Here is a 15,158-nt window from a genome sequence, read left to right as displayed (position 1 = left end):
GGAATGTCTCTAAAGGCATTCTGTTATGCATTCTACGTCATAGAATTGCGTTATGGTCTGTGGTAACGGAATCCATAATGCAACTCTGCTTCTACCACCAAACAAAGTGTAAACAAATTTCAAAATCTGAAATTCGCTTATCTTTACCACTGTGTGGGGGGGGCACAGAGGAGACAAAACCCACAGTGTGGAGAGCGCACAGACGAGGCAAAAGCACCTTATGGAGTTAAAGGGAGTCTGTCATCAAAGTTTCACCTTTTTAACCCTTCCCATAGCTTTCTAGCAGCCTTGCAGTTAATAAAAACATTACCTTTTATGAGCAATCCTGGACTTATAAAACCGGCAAAAAACAACTTAGTAGTATATGCAAGTGAGGGCTCGCAAGTGCCCAGGGGCGGCGTTACCCTCGTAGGTGCCCAGCTAACTCAGCCTTATTGTCACTTCCCCCCACCCATTCTTTCCCTCTGACCGCCCATCTACTTACTTTTTGCTTCGCCTAGATCCTGCGCCTGCGCACTTAGTCCATTAATTACTGTGATGCCGTACAAGGAATGGGCATCGCAGTGCGCATGCGCCGGCCGACAGACTTAGTGTGCAGGCGCGGGATCTCGGCGAAACAAGAAGTAAGTAGATGGGCGGTCAGAGGGAAACGATGGGCGAGCAGAGGGAAAGACAGGGCGGGGTGAAGCGACAATAAGGCTGAGCTAGCCGGGCACCTACGAGGGTAATGCCGCCCCTGGGCACTTGCGAGCCCTCATTTGCATATGCTACTAAGTTGTTTTTTGCAGGATTGCTCATAAAGGTAACGTTTTTATTAACTGTAAGGCTGCTAGAAAGCTATGGGAAGGGTTAAAAAGGTGAAACTTTGATGACAGACTCCCTTTAAAATACCTAATGTAAGGGGGTGTACTGTATGGTGAGCAATGTAACTGTGGGTGACTTTATAAAAGCTTCTAGCAGCTCTCACACCCCTCATATACTCCACTACAATCTCCATAAAAATCCAGCCCCCAAACCCCTCACCAGAAATCACTGAGCACAGCATACTGTAAGTGCCTGCACTCTCCCTGCTCTGGACGCTGCTCTGCTTCTCCTTACAGCCCTTTTCCTGCATCTGGCTCAGTCTGTAAGGGGCGGGAGGAAGCGGTCACATGATCTTATGACATCATTCCCTCTAAGAAGCCAATACATTCTAGACCTGTCCTGAACCTATGAGGCAGAATGGAAATGCCTGCTTTCCTCCTTTAGAAAATGCCTGCTGCCGGGCGCCCCCTGCAATTTGGCGCCCGGGACAACGCCCCCCCCCCGGCCCCCCCACGCTACGCCCCTGAGTCCCTGTGTCAACCAGAACAGTTTGTCGGATTCTGTCTCGAAATGGCCTCCATGGTCGAATCAGTGCCCATAAGCCAGCACTAAACAAAAGACAGTTGAAAAACCATGTGGCATTTGCCAAGGGCCACAGCCTGCTAAAAGGATGGACACTGGAAAAGTGGCAGAAGGTCGATTTTTCAGATGAATCTTCTGTTGAATTACACTACAGTCGCCGCAAATATTGCAGGAGACCTACTGGAACCCGCATGGAGCCGAGATTTACCCAGAAAACAGTGAAGTTTGGTGGAGGCAAAATTATGGTCTGGGGTTACATCCAGTATGGGGGTGTGCGAGGGATCTGCAGGGTGGAAGGCAACATCAATAGTCTAAAATACCTAGAAATCTTAGCTACCTCTTATATTCCCAACCATAAAAAAGGCCAAATTCTGCAGCAGGGTGGTGCTCCATCGCATACTTCCATCGCCACGTCAAAGTTCCTTAAGGCGAAGAAGATCAAGATGCTCCAGGATTGGCCAGCCCAGTCACCAGACATGAACATCATTGAGCATATGTGGTGTAGGATGAAAGAGGAAGCATGGATGACGAAACCAAAGAATATTGATGAACTCTGGGAGGCATGCAAGACTGTTTTCTTTGCTATTCCTGATGACTTCATCAATAAATTGTATGAATCCTTGCCAAACCGCATGGATGCTGTCCTTAAAGTTCATGGAAGTCATACAAGATATTAAATCTCACAGCACCACTACTTAAAGGGACACTGACAGGCCCAGAAAGCATATTTAGGTATATATATGACAGTACAGGTCATATAAAGTGTATTAGAATCATCTAAGTATCCCCCCTGTCCACCTTATAAATACAATAAAAAGAAGTTTTATAACCTGCTTTCATCGTGTTCAATCTGCCCAAGGGGCGGTGTTTCATCTCAACTTGCGCCCAGCCAGCCTCGCCACAACTGCCGTTTGAAGCGCCGCCCAGCTAATCAATATTCACTTCGCTGGGCGGCTACTCTGAAGCACTGCTGTGCCCGGCGCATGCGCATTAAGCAGAGGCTGCATCGGCCTCTGGGAATCAGACTGTGCGCAGGCGCGATGCGATCCCGGCCAGTGAGGGTGCCGGGCGCATGCGCTGAAGATGGCCGGGGACACTGGTAGCCGCCCAGCGAAGTGAATATTGATTAGCTGGGCGGCGCTTCAAACGGCAGTTGTGGCGAGGCTGGCTGGGCGCAAGTGGAGAGGAAACACCGCCCCTTGGGCAGATTGAACACGATGAAAGCAGGTTATAAAACTTCAGATTACTGTATTTCTAAGGTGGATAGGGGGGATACTTAGATGATTCTAATACACTTTATATGACCTGTACTGTCATATATATACCTAAATATGCTTTTTGGGCCTGTCAGTGTCCCTTTAATTTGCTGACATATTTTTGGATTTGCAGTAAAGTTGTTCAATGTCTGTATAGGCGACAAAACTTTTGTCTTGCCAAAATTTGACCTTTTTTCAGTGAAACTAATTTATTTCAGTGCATTAAACATCATTTGGGAGGGCTTTAGCTTTTCATATGAGCTATTTCTAACACCAATTGATTAATTAAAAGTCAGGTTAATAGCAGGAGTTTCTACATAATAGAGAAGCGACAAGACTTATAAATTAAGTAAATAGGACTAAACTGCAGAGGGATTTTGTGCAAAAACAATAAATAGGCCACTAGCAAATAGTTCAGCTTGAAACATCCCCTTGTGGCTAACAATCCATCAGTATTTGTGAGTTAATTCATTAATTCAGTCTCCAACATAAAATCTAATACACACTAGGAAGTGGTTTTTAAGATGACAGTGGCCCCTTTGGTCACTGGGCCACTGTACAACTGCACAGGTTTCATAGATGGTTTATCTGCCTTTGGCTCATGCAAATGTTGAGAGTTATTAGGTCCTGCCTAAAGATGAGTCAATTTCTTAAAAGCCCAATCGACTGTATGTTTCGGGTCGAATTAATTCAGAAAGTGCTCTGATTGCCTGGAAAAGTCTATTTTCTCTCTATTGCTCCCCTCTCCCTCTTTTGCCTTGATTCTCCCAAATCGAATGACACAAAATTCTAGATTTTAGAATCTATTTGCTCATCTCTAGTCTAGCTATTGGTTGGCGTGAAGACTGAGCTTACCTCTTTATGGAATCCACTGGGGGTAACAGAAATCTAGATTGATTAATAAGGTCTATAATATGGGTCTCAGATCTACATGTCATATATGATACATACAGTGTTCATTTTAGGACATAGTCAGATATTATTTTGATACCTGACTATGATATCTGACCATGTCCTAAAATGAACACTGTAGATACATCAATTATAACTTGTATGCTTGCACCTTCTAGGGAGAAGCACAAGCTGGAGGCACAGGCATCATGTGAATATGCAGACCAGGATCTCCTGAAACATGAAGGTGATAATTGCATATAGGGCCAGACTACAACATAGGCAACAGGGGAAAATAAACCCAAGAAAGATTAAACAAAAATAAAAAATGAAAAATAAAATACTTTTATTAAAAGTGTATAAAAATAAAGATTGATAGTTTTTTTCATGCTACAATATTCATTGACAAAAAAAGGGGAGAAAACCCCTATAATATTTCTTCTTCTAATATTCTGTATCAAGGTGGAGGCAAACAACAACAAAAAAAAACGAAAGAAACAAATCACCTGTTAAAGAGGCTGGCCCATCTTGGGTGTTGATGGCTTATAGTTATCAATGTCAGATAGTTGTTGGTGCCACCTCTGGGACCTACTCCTACCTCTAGAAGAAAGAGCAGCTGCGCATGCATGGCCACCCTCCGTTCACCGCTATCAGAGTTTTGAAAATAGTGTTGTGGTTCATAATCCGTGGATGTTTCCAAGCCTGGACACAAAATATAAAACAATAGACATACTAACACTGAACAGGGCTAAATTCATGCGTGGATCCGCATCATGTACACCTGCTAATCCATGGCAGAAAAGCAAGGCTTCAGGCCCCTTTCACACGGGCGAGTTTTCCGCGCGGGTGCAATGCGTGAGTTGAACGCATTGCACCCGCACTGAATCAGGACCCATTCATTTCAATGGGGCTGTTCACATGAGCGGTGATTTTCACACATCACTTGTGCGTTGCGTGAAAATCGCAGTAAGCTCTATTTTGTGCGTTTTTCACACAACGCAGGCCCCATAGAAGTGAATGGGGCTGCGTGAAAATCGCAAGCATCCGCAAGCAAGTGCGGATGCGGTGCGATTTTCACACACGGTTGCTAGGAGACGATCGGGATGGGGACCCGATCTGTATTATTTTCCCTTATAACATGGTTATAAGGGAAAATAATAGCATTCTGAATACAGAATGCAAAGTACAATAGCGCTGGAGGGGTTAAAAAAATAATTTGAAAAATTTAACTCGCCTTAATCTACTTGCTCGCGCAGCCCGGCTTCTCTTCTGTGCTGTGTACAGGAAAAGGACCCGTGGTGACGTAACTCCGGTCATCACATGGTCCATCACATGATCTTTTTACCATAGTAATGGATCATGTGATGGACCATGTGATGACCGGAGTGACATCACCACAGGTCCTTTTCATTTACACAGCACAGAAGAAAAGCCGGGCTGCACAAGCAAGTGGATTAAGGTGAGTTAAATTATTTTTAATTATTTTTAACCCCTCCAGCGCTATTGTACTATGCATTCTGCGTTCAGAATGCTATTATTTTCCCTTATAACCATGTTATAAGGAAAAATAATACAATCTACAGAACATCGATCCCAAGCCCGAACTTCTGTAAAGAAGTTCGGGTTTGGGTACCAAACATGCTGATTTTTCCCACGCGCGTGCAAAACGCATTACAATGTTTTGCACTCGTGCTGAAAAATTGCGCATGTTCCTGCAACGCACCCGCACCTTTTCCCGCAACGCCCGTGTGAAAGAGGCCTTAGCCTCGGATTTCTGCTGTGCAGATTGCTCTGATAGAAAACTCCTGTGTGAATATACCCTTATGTAGGCCCTGTATGGGGTTATTATTTACACCGTATTACTCTCCATACCAGTTTTGTCCAAGGGCCTCAACAAATCTGCACAAATGTATTATGCAGCATGAAATTGACAGTTATTTGCTGAGAACAGTATGACCTCCAGAACTGTGATGTCCATGTTCTTTTTTTTTCATTTCCATTACCGCATAGCACCAGGACATCTGTTTTCATTAGGTTTGAGATTCTCTTCAGTGCTGACACCTGTGGCATGTTGAGACTGTTGTAGTTATCTAGATCAGTACTGCGTTACTATCTGTATTCAGTCCTCAAACCCCGTGAGCTTGGAGGAAATATTATGCGTCACTTCTGCACAGATTCCATTGTCACTGTTTTCTTCTTTTTGCAGTTGAAGTTACTGCACGGACCATGGAACGAGAGAACAAAAGTCCTGTGACTTTGTACATCTTAAAGGATAAGGTACCAAATGATTTGACATGTGTTCCTCCACCTGACTTAATCCTCATGCACACAGCCGTGTCTGTATCTTGGTCCACCAACAATTAAAATACGAATACCTTCCATTTGCATTCAGTATTTTTCTCACACCCATCAATGGAAAGGTGTTTTTCAGACTATAAGATGCATTTTTATCCCCCCAAAAATGGTCTTATGGTGCAAAGCTACCTTTTCAGAGGTGTCAACGATGCAGCCCTCGTGACGCATGCGGCCCCTGATACAATCTGCTGCCTGTGACTGGCTATGCAGCTTCTATCCGCCCCCTACACACCTGTTCTATAGGACTGTTCTATAGATGTCAGGACGTTCTGTTCGGCAAAATGCAGAACACACATGGCCAGTATCTGTGTTTTGCAGATACACAATTTGTGGACTGTAAAAACGGCAATGGCCATGTGCAGGAGCCCTAAGCACTTTATGTGTATGATGTAATGGTGTCTTCTTCCACTAGGTGTCAGTCTTGTGCTATTCTTCATTTTCTAATGTTTGGGTAGACAGTTCATACAGAATTTTACCCGTTTTAAATTTTTCTTGAGTGAAATAGATGCATTTTTATCCCCCCAAAAATGGTCTTATGGTGGGAAGCTACTTTTTCAGAGGTGTCAATCATGCAGCCCTCGTGACGCATGCAGCCCCTGATACAATCTGCTGCCTGTGACTGGCTATGCAGCTTCTATCCGCCCCCTACACACCTGTCAATACACTTCTGCACTATCTGGTAACAGCTGTAAAGTCCCCGGGATGGGAGGGCAGGGTCTTCTCCGGATGAGCAGGGGTTTGGATTGAGTCAATTGACGTCAGCACGCTGGCCGATGGCACACTGACTGACGGGGTTAGTGACGTGCAAGAATAGGATCCGTGTTGAGGTTTGGGGATCAAACACTTGGATCTGCAAAAAACAAAAACAAATGTGTGTTTTTCAGCAGTGGTAGTGGAACCACTGTGTCAACCAACCGGTTAGACTTTGAGCTAAACCTCAGGGCGTTATCCTGACAGTCCCTGGTATTCACTCTTTAACCCATAAACAGGGATCTGGACTTCACTGCAGGGGAACCATCAGGCTGCTACCTCCAGGTACCTCTAGGTACTCTGATGGCATAATGGGCCATAAAGATCTAGCAGAAAAAAAAAATGTCTGTCTTTGGATTCAATCACTTGTAACTAGGGTCTATTTCTTTGATTCAAAACCTATTCAACTTTATTGATGATATAGGGGTTGGGTCTCAAGTATAATTTCCTCTGGTGAGCCCAAAGAACCCCTGTCCAACACTGCGGGAGGCAGGTAAAAGGAATGTTGCAGCCAATTTTCACAAGGCAAGTGTAATTTTAGTTAGCAGCCCTATCATGTAGTGCATCTGAGTTAAAAGGGTTATCTTGGAAAAGATAATGATGATTTATCCTCAGGATAGGTGATCACATCAGCAGGATTCCAAGTCCCGTCATCCCCACCGATCAGCTGTTTCAGGGAGCCGCTGCACTCAATTAAGCTCTGGAGGGGGATGCAGGCTCCTGGAAGCTTTCCAAGGACGGCGCCGTACATAATATAGTGGCAGTGCTTGGTATTGCAGTTCAGTCCCATTAACTTGAATGGGGCTGAGCTGCAACTAGGCCATGTGACCGATGTACAGTGACGTTACTGGCCTAGAAAGAGGCTGCAGTGCTCAAGGCCTCTTCTAACGGCTGATTGGCGGGGGTCCTGGGTGTTGCACCCCACGCAGATCTGAAACGTGTGACCTATCTCGAGAAGTCGTAAATATCTTTTCCTGGATAACCCCGCAGAGAAGTGCATCAGGGACAACGTGTTTGAGACCCATGCCTTTGATACTGTGACCAATAGTGCCTGCAACATCTAACTAATTTACAGCGGGAAGGGGCTCTCTCTTTAAGCACAACGGAGTGCAACTGGGTGCTTCTGGGTTGCATAGCAGCCAGGGCCTAACAAAGCCTAAGGTAAGGCTTAATAAGCTGCCTTTCAGTATTTCAGGCATATTACAATACAATGAGAAAATGTTGCATTGTATTATAGTAGCAATCAAACAATCACAAAGTCCACAGTGGGGAATAAAAAGTAAAAAAAAAAACAGGCCCAAAAAAAACTTATCCACTGACACAATGCAAAAATAACCCCCATCCGGTTATGACCTAGCACTATTAGTTACAGTAATTTATGAATAGTCCTACTGATCTAGGTGTTGATACACCCTTGAATATACCCCCTGGACCCATGACAATCAGATTTAATGAACCCTTCTGAGGATAGGCTATCAATATAAAAGCACCAGAAAAACCCTTAGGGCTCATGCACATGGCCGTTCTGTGCATTGGGGACCACAATTTGCGGTCCTCAATGCATGGGCAACATCCGTGCGGCAGCCGGAACGGATCGAGACCCATTCAACTTGAATGGGTCCGTGATCTGTCCACACCGCAAAAAAAAAGAACAAGTTACATTTTTTGGTGGTGCGGAGGCACGTTCCGTGCCCCCATTCAAATGAATGGGTCCGCATCCATGACGTGGTGCACAAATGGCCAGGGCTTGTTTATTGCGGACGCGCTGCTTGCAGGCCACAATACAGGCACGGCCGGGGAACGGCCATCTGCATGAGCCCTTTCACACGAATGATACAGATTCTTTCAGGATGTGTTCAGGGTGCGTTCAGTGAAACTCGCACCATTTCGCAAGCAAGTTCAATCAGTTTTGTTTGCATTTGCTTTCAGTGTTTCAGCTTTTTCCGCATGGGTGGAATCCATTTTTATATGTTTTTGTACACGGGTGAAAAAAACTTGAAGGTTTACAAAGAAACATCTCCTTGCAACCATCGGTGAAAAAAACGCATCGCACCCGGACTGCATCAAGATTACATCCGGATGCAATGTGTTTTTCACTGAAGCACCATTCATTTCTGCTGCGTCCTAGCAATGTTGGATTATTTGAAGCGGTCTGATCACAATAACGGCAACTTGTAGGTCGTAAAACCCAGTTTACTTACATTACAAAACAGGCAGTGAAACACGGCAATCTTTGGTCATGCAACACTTGCCATGGCCAAAGTCTCAATGTAGCACCAGCCTTAAGAAGGCAAGGCACCGATTTCCCCATAGCAGTTCATCAGCCATATGTGCCAGATATAGATGCCCCCATAAATGTATTCCATAATGTGATGAACTGATCGGTATTCTGTTTATCAGGAATCTACAGAAGTGGAGGAAGACTCTCCTACAGAATCAAGGACTGCATCTGACGCATCTGGGTCCCCCAGTTACACAAGGAGCAGATTCCCTGGCCACAGGTACCACCACTCTCCAGTGAGGTCACCACCTGTCAGTAGAGACAATGGATCTCCACCCAAATCTGACGGACCTCGAAGTACTGCCCGGTCACTGCGAACAGCTGGGGTGCACGTTATCCGTGAACAAGACGAAGAATGTGCGGTGCAGAGTAACACCTGAGATGCACAAGAACTGAGGGGGAAGGGGCAAGAACTATAATCATCTCACAATCACCCTGACCTGGCAGCACACATTGCAGGTTAGGTAGTTAGCACTATTGTCTAGACTAGAGCCTGTAATGTAATAAGATGGCGTCTTCCCTGTAGCTCTGTAGAATAAAATGACTTTTGTCAGTGGTTGGACACTGATGAGAATAATGATTGTCATCTGTCGCTAGCGCTATTCACAAACTGCAAGCACCCTAACTCGGGCGTGACCCAGTAACAAGATCCATTTAGGGCTCATGCCCACAAACGTGGCCGTAATGTGGACTTCAAACGGCGAGTCTATAGTATACGGGCACTGGCAGTGTGCATGGATCAGAAGCCCATGGAAACATTACAATGCGCTTCCGTGGGCTTTGGGGTCCGTGCCTCCGCACCGCAAAAGATAGGACATGTCCTATTTTTTGCCATATCTTACAGATCTCAGACCCATTCAAGTCAACAGGTCCGCATCTGCAGCACGGAGTGCACACGGCCAGAGAAATTATCTGCGCCTAGCTTTATAAAGGGATTTGCCTTAAAAGGGAGACTATCAGCGTGAAATTCATCGTTAAAGCAGTCACAGTGGGGGTCACTTATTAAGCCTACGCCGGTTTTTGACTTTTTAAACGTCCGTGCAACAAAATTTTGTTGCAACGGCATTTTTACACAGTCCAAGTGGTGGGGCCAGGGCTGGGATATTGGCCCAAGCAAATTTAATAACATTTATGTCTGGAAAAGGATTTATGATGAGGCCTGCGCAGCGGATATCAAAGACAAGGGTAATAAGATGTTTTTTTGATAAATGACCATGGATGCCTTGTAAGGATAGCTCAGCTGAATGTAACGGTACCTTTCACTTAGGCCTCTTTCACACCGCCGTGGTGCTCCCATGGCCGCGTTACGGGCCGCATACGGCTGTTCCGCAATATACGGGTCACCAGCCGTGTGCATTCCGCATTACGGATGCAGGCCCATTCACTTGAATGGGTCCGCAAATACGGAGATATGGAACGGAGCCCCACTGAAGCACTACGGAGTGCTTCCCTGGTGTTCCGTTCCGTGCTTCTGTTGCGCAAAAATATAGAACTTGTTCTATCTTTTTGCGGAACGGACGGATTGCAGACCCCATTCAAGTGAATGGGTCCGCGATCCACATGCGGCTGCCCCATGGTTGGTGCCCGTGCATTGCGGACCGCAATTTGTGTTCCGCAGCACCGGCCCGGCCGTGTGAAAGAGGCCTTAATGTTCCATTGCTTCACGCTAAAATGGTATTGCAATACATGTGACATGCTGCGACTGCAACGCGATAGTTGCAAAAAATCCATCCAAGTCTGATTTTTCTTGCGACTGTCGTGCCGCAGTTGCAGCATAACACCATTCACCATCAATGACTTTTCAGTGATGACTTGTCGCCATGTAGCTGTACACTTTTTTGTTGAGCAACACATTTCGCTGTGTAGCCCTATCCTAATGCAAAAGGTTGTGGCTTTGTGGGAAAGGGGCGTTGCCTAATAGGTCACATTTTGTTTTTCCACAATTTTGGCGTAAAATTCTGTCACAAAATAAGCCAACCATTACCTGGTATAAAGTCTGAGAAAAGTGTCACGCAACATTTTTTATAATGATAGTCAATGGTGTCGTACTGCTACATGACAGTCTCTCAAAAATCCAACTTGACTGTCGTGACGCAGCATATCGCAGTGCGACACTGTTTTTAGTATCATTATAAAAAATTCTGTGTGACTTTTCTGCGACAAGAAGACGCCGTTCAGCCCTAGCCTTAGGGCTCATGCACACAATCGTTGGATGTTTTGCTGTCTGCAGATTGCGGATCCGCAAAACACATTTACCGGCTATGGTCATTCTGCATTTTGCAGAACGGAACAGCTGGTCCCTAATAGAATAGTTCTATCATCGTCCATAATGCAGACAATAATAGGACATGTTCTATTTTTTTGTGGAATGGCTATGGGGACATACGGACAAGGAAAGTACACAGTCATTTCCGTTTTTTGTGGCCCCATTGAATTGAATGGTTCCACATACGGGCCGCAAAAAAACCAGAAAGGACACTGAAAAAAAATATGTTTGTGTGCATGAGCCCTTACACCTGGAAACAGGCGTAAAAGAGGAGTGAACACCACTCAGGGGCTGGAGAAGGTTTCACTCCAGGTGCACAGACTGGCAGAGGTGCACGGCGTGGTATAAATTAGGCTAGTTTCACGCTAGCGTTTTTACTGGATCTGGCAGGGTTCAGCAAAAACGCTTCCGTTACTGATAATACAACCATCTGCATCCATTATGAACGGATCCGGCTGTATTATCTTTAACATTGCCAAGACAGATCCGTCAACGGAGGACGGATCCGTTTTCTATTGTGGCGAACAGCACACATACCCATTGATTTAAAGGGAACCTGTCACCATGATTTTGCGCATAGAGCTGGGGACATGTGCTGCTAGATGGCCACTAGCACATCTGCAGTACCCAGGTCCCATAGCTCTCTGCGCTTTTATTGAGTTAAAAAACACTTTTGAGTGATATACTAATTACCTAATATGTGTCCTGTAGCCCGAGATGAGTCAACCGGAAAGGAACCCAGCACCGCCCTGCGTCCTCCAATTCTCCTCCCTGCTGGGTGACGTCGCATAGCCGGAGCGCCGAAATCTCGCGATACGCGAGCTAGCGCATGCGCAGTGTCGGCATCATGTTCATTCCCTGTGCTGGCATCAGCACAGGGAACGAACTGCGCATGCGCTAGCTCGCGCATTGCGAGATTTCGGCGCTCCAGCTATGCGACGTCACCCAGCAGGGAGGAGAATTGGAGGACGCGGGGCGGTGCTGGGCTCCTGTCCGGTTGACTCATCTCGGGCTACAGGACACATATTAGGTAATTAGCATATCACTCAAAAGTGTTTTTTAACTCAATAAAAGCGCAGAGAGCTATGGGACCTGGGTACTGCAGATGTGCTAGTGGCCATCTAGCAGCCCATGTCCCCAGCTCTATGCGCAAAAATTTCAGTATTTTTTTACTGATCGTTGGTAAGTAAAAATATCACGGAGACATACACTACTTTGATCCGTGATGCAGACCAAGCACGCCCATCCGTGTTGTGTCCCTGTTGCGTCCGTTTTTCACTGAATATTAATAGAAGATTGTTTGGAAATTGAAGATTTTCCTAGTTTTTAATGAAGGAAAATATAGATTTTATGAAAGACAGGAGACGAACCTTATACTTAGAGCTTTCTTTTTTACTCCCAGCAGCAAATGGTTAACAACGTAGCTCATCATTTTTTTAAAAAGATATGCAAATCAGTATTCAGGAACAACCAATGAACAGGCAGCGTAGGTTATATAAGGTTTAGCCCATCATAATAACGTCCTTCTTTCTTGATGAGATGGTGAAGGTAGCAGGAAATATGAAAAAAACTTAAACATCCATAGTAATCCCAGTCTTTCGAGATTAGACTTGGAACCGATGAGTCTAAATGTATTAAACTAAAAGGAAATAGATATAAATAACAATAAGGGTCGGGTTGATAGGGGTGGGATAATGTTTGTCTCCTGTCTTTCATAAAATCTATATTTTCCTTCATTAAAAACTAGGAAACTCTTCAATTTTAAGTCAAGACAGGAGACTCCATTATGCAAGTTCAAAGCTTATGCTGTATGATAGGACTGTAAACAAAAGTTATCAAAACCTAATTAATGGTTACTGAACAATACCATGGAAACGTGTGATTCCGGTCAGAAATAAAAGGGTTTTAAAGTTGATTCGGAGGTCCAGTTGGCCGCTTTTAGAATGTCTGATAGGCATCCTCCGGCTTGTCTAACTTTAGTAGACATAGCTCCTCTAGTGGAATGGGCTCCAAAAAGAGAAGTATCCACCCCAGCTAAGGACATGGTTTGAGAGACCCATCTAGCTAGAGTTGCCGGAGAGACTAGTAAGTGAGGTTTGCAATATGAAATAAGGAGTTGGGATACCGATGGATTCCTGAGGGGTAAAGTGAAAGTCCTATGTTCATAGGATTGTAGACACCTAACTACACAAAATTTTTCCTGTAAAGGGAAAGCTGGCTAGAAAACTGTAGAAATATTAGTTTTTGTACGACGGACAATAGAAAATTGGACTCCTTGTAGGAATTGTCCACGTGAAATGTCTAATGATCGGACATCCGAAACGCGTTTAAATGATATTAGGCATAATAACATGGTCAACTTGAAGGATAACAATCTGAACAGAAGGAGATCATTATCTTCCCAAGTCATAAACAAGTTTAATACCAAATTAAAGTCCCAAGTAGAATTATATATATGGGTAGGAGCTCTTCGAAATCTAATGCTCTTCAAAAGCTTGCAAATTAAAGGGTGTTTGCCTATTGGTAAAGTTTGGATAGTTAAATGATAAAAAGAGATGTAAACATTAATAGTTCTATATACTTTACCTGCGTCGAAAGAGTCAGACAGGAAATTTATAATATGATTTAAAGGTGCAGAAACGGGATCCAATGACCGTTGACTGCACCAATCAGACCAAATCTTCCAGGCTGATCTGTAAGAAGATCGGGTGCCTGGAGCCCAGGCGTTAGAGAGGATATTGCTAGCTGATTGTGAAATTTCGTAATCAAATCTTGACGGCCTGAAATGAACCAGGCTGTTAGAGATAAACAATTCGATTGAATCAGAGGGTGTTGCTGTCCGGTCGGGTCTAAGAGTATTGCCGGATGAATCGGAAGCATTCGTGGATAATCTATTGTCATTGCCAGAATCTGGGGAAACCAGGTTTGAGTTGTCCAGAGTGGAGTTATCAATACTAGAGTTGATTGTTGAGCCATGGTTAGGGGAAGAGTCCTCGGGATTAGATTAAAAGGAGGGAATTGGTATAGGGTTTCCGCAGGCCAGGATTGAGATAGAGCGTCGCTACCTAGAGATTCTGGATCGGGACGGCAACTGAAAAACCGAGGAAGTTGACGGTTGAGCCGAGAGGCAAAAAGGTCTAAATACATCGGACCCCAAAGCAAATTGATCTGATGGAAGATAGTGGGGTCTAGTCTGCAATCGCTGGAATCTGAAAGGAATCGGGAATTCCAATCTGCAATGGTATTGGACAAGTCCGGAAGGTATTCTGCCTTTAGAATGATATGTTTGTCTAGGCAGAAATGGCAAAAATCTTTGGCGATGTTGGCTAACATCTCCGATCTGGTTCCTCCCAAACGGTTGATGTATTGCACTGCCGCTATATTGTCCATCCGAAGGACACAACAATGGGATTTGTGTTTCGTGAAACTTTTGCAAGGCAAAACAGCCTGCCAAGAGTTCTAAGCAATTGATATGAAGGGAGAATTCTTCCGCGGACCATTTCCATCCTGTGGAACGGGAGCCACACTGAGCACCCCAACACAATCGACTAGCGTCTGACTCGATAATTATATTTGGGACAGAATTGAATATGGTTTTCCCATTTCAGTCTTGGATTTGTTGTAGTCACCAAAGGAGTTCTTCCCTGGTATCCGGGGTTAGGATTTTCTCCCTACTGAATAACCTATCCCTTCTTTTAAATTTTGAGCTTTCAAAGGTTGGAGAGCTCTGTAATATAGGGGAGCGGAGAAAATTGCCTGAATTGAGGCCGAGAGTAGGCCCACAATCCGTGCAATGGTCCGTAGAGACACTAAATTTTTGTTGAGGACAGAACGAATTTCTTTCCTGATAGTCTTCAATTTCCTTGATAATAGACTCAGAGTAGCAGATTGAGTATCCACTAGAAACCCTAAAAACTCCATCTGTCTCAATGGGGTTAAAACCGATTTTTCGTGGTTGGTTAAGAGAGTTAAC

General features: G+C 44.7%; 1 protein-coding gene across 1 annotated transcript in view; it reads left to right on the top strand.

Annotated features, from left to right (window-relative positions):
• Window positions 1-9,327, top strand: part of HEPACAM (hepatic and glial cell adhesion molecule) — a 49,075-nt gene extending 39,748 nt beyond the window's left edge. Inside the window, exons 5-7 of the mRNA XM_044278300.1 lie at window positions 3,713-3,780; window positions 5,740-5,810; window positions 9,039-9,327. Of these exons, the coding sequence (XP_044134235.1) occupies window positions 3,713-3,780; window positions 5,740-5,810; window positions 9,039-9,299 (400 nt within the window). The 3' untranslated portion in view covers window positions 9,300-9,327. The remainder of the gene's footprint in view (window positions 1-3,712; window positions 3,781-5,739; window positions 5,811-9,038) is intronic.
• Window positions 9,328-15,158: the final 5,831 nt, after the last annotated feature.

The sequence above is a fragment of the Bufo gargarizans genome, chromosome 2, assembly GCF_014858855.1.
Source record: "Bufo gargarizans isolate SCDJY-AF-19 chromosome 2, ASM1485885v1, whole genome shotgun sequence".
Lineage (NCBI taxonomy): Eukaryota > Metazoa > Chordata > Amphibia > Anura > Bufonidae > Bufo > Bufo gargarizans.
This window is presented reverse-complemented; position numbering and strand designations above follow the sequence as displayed.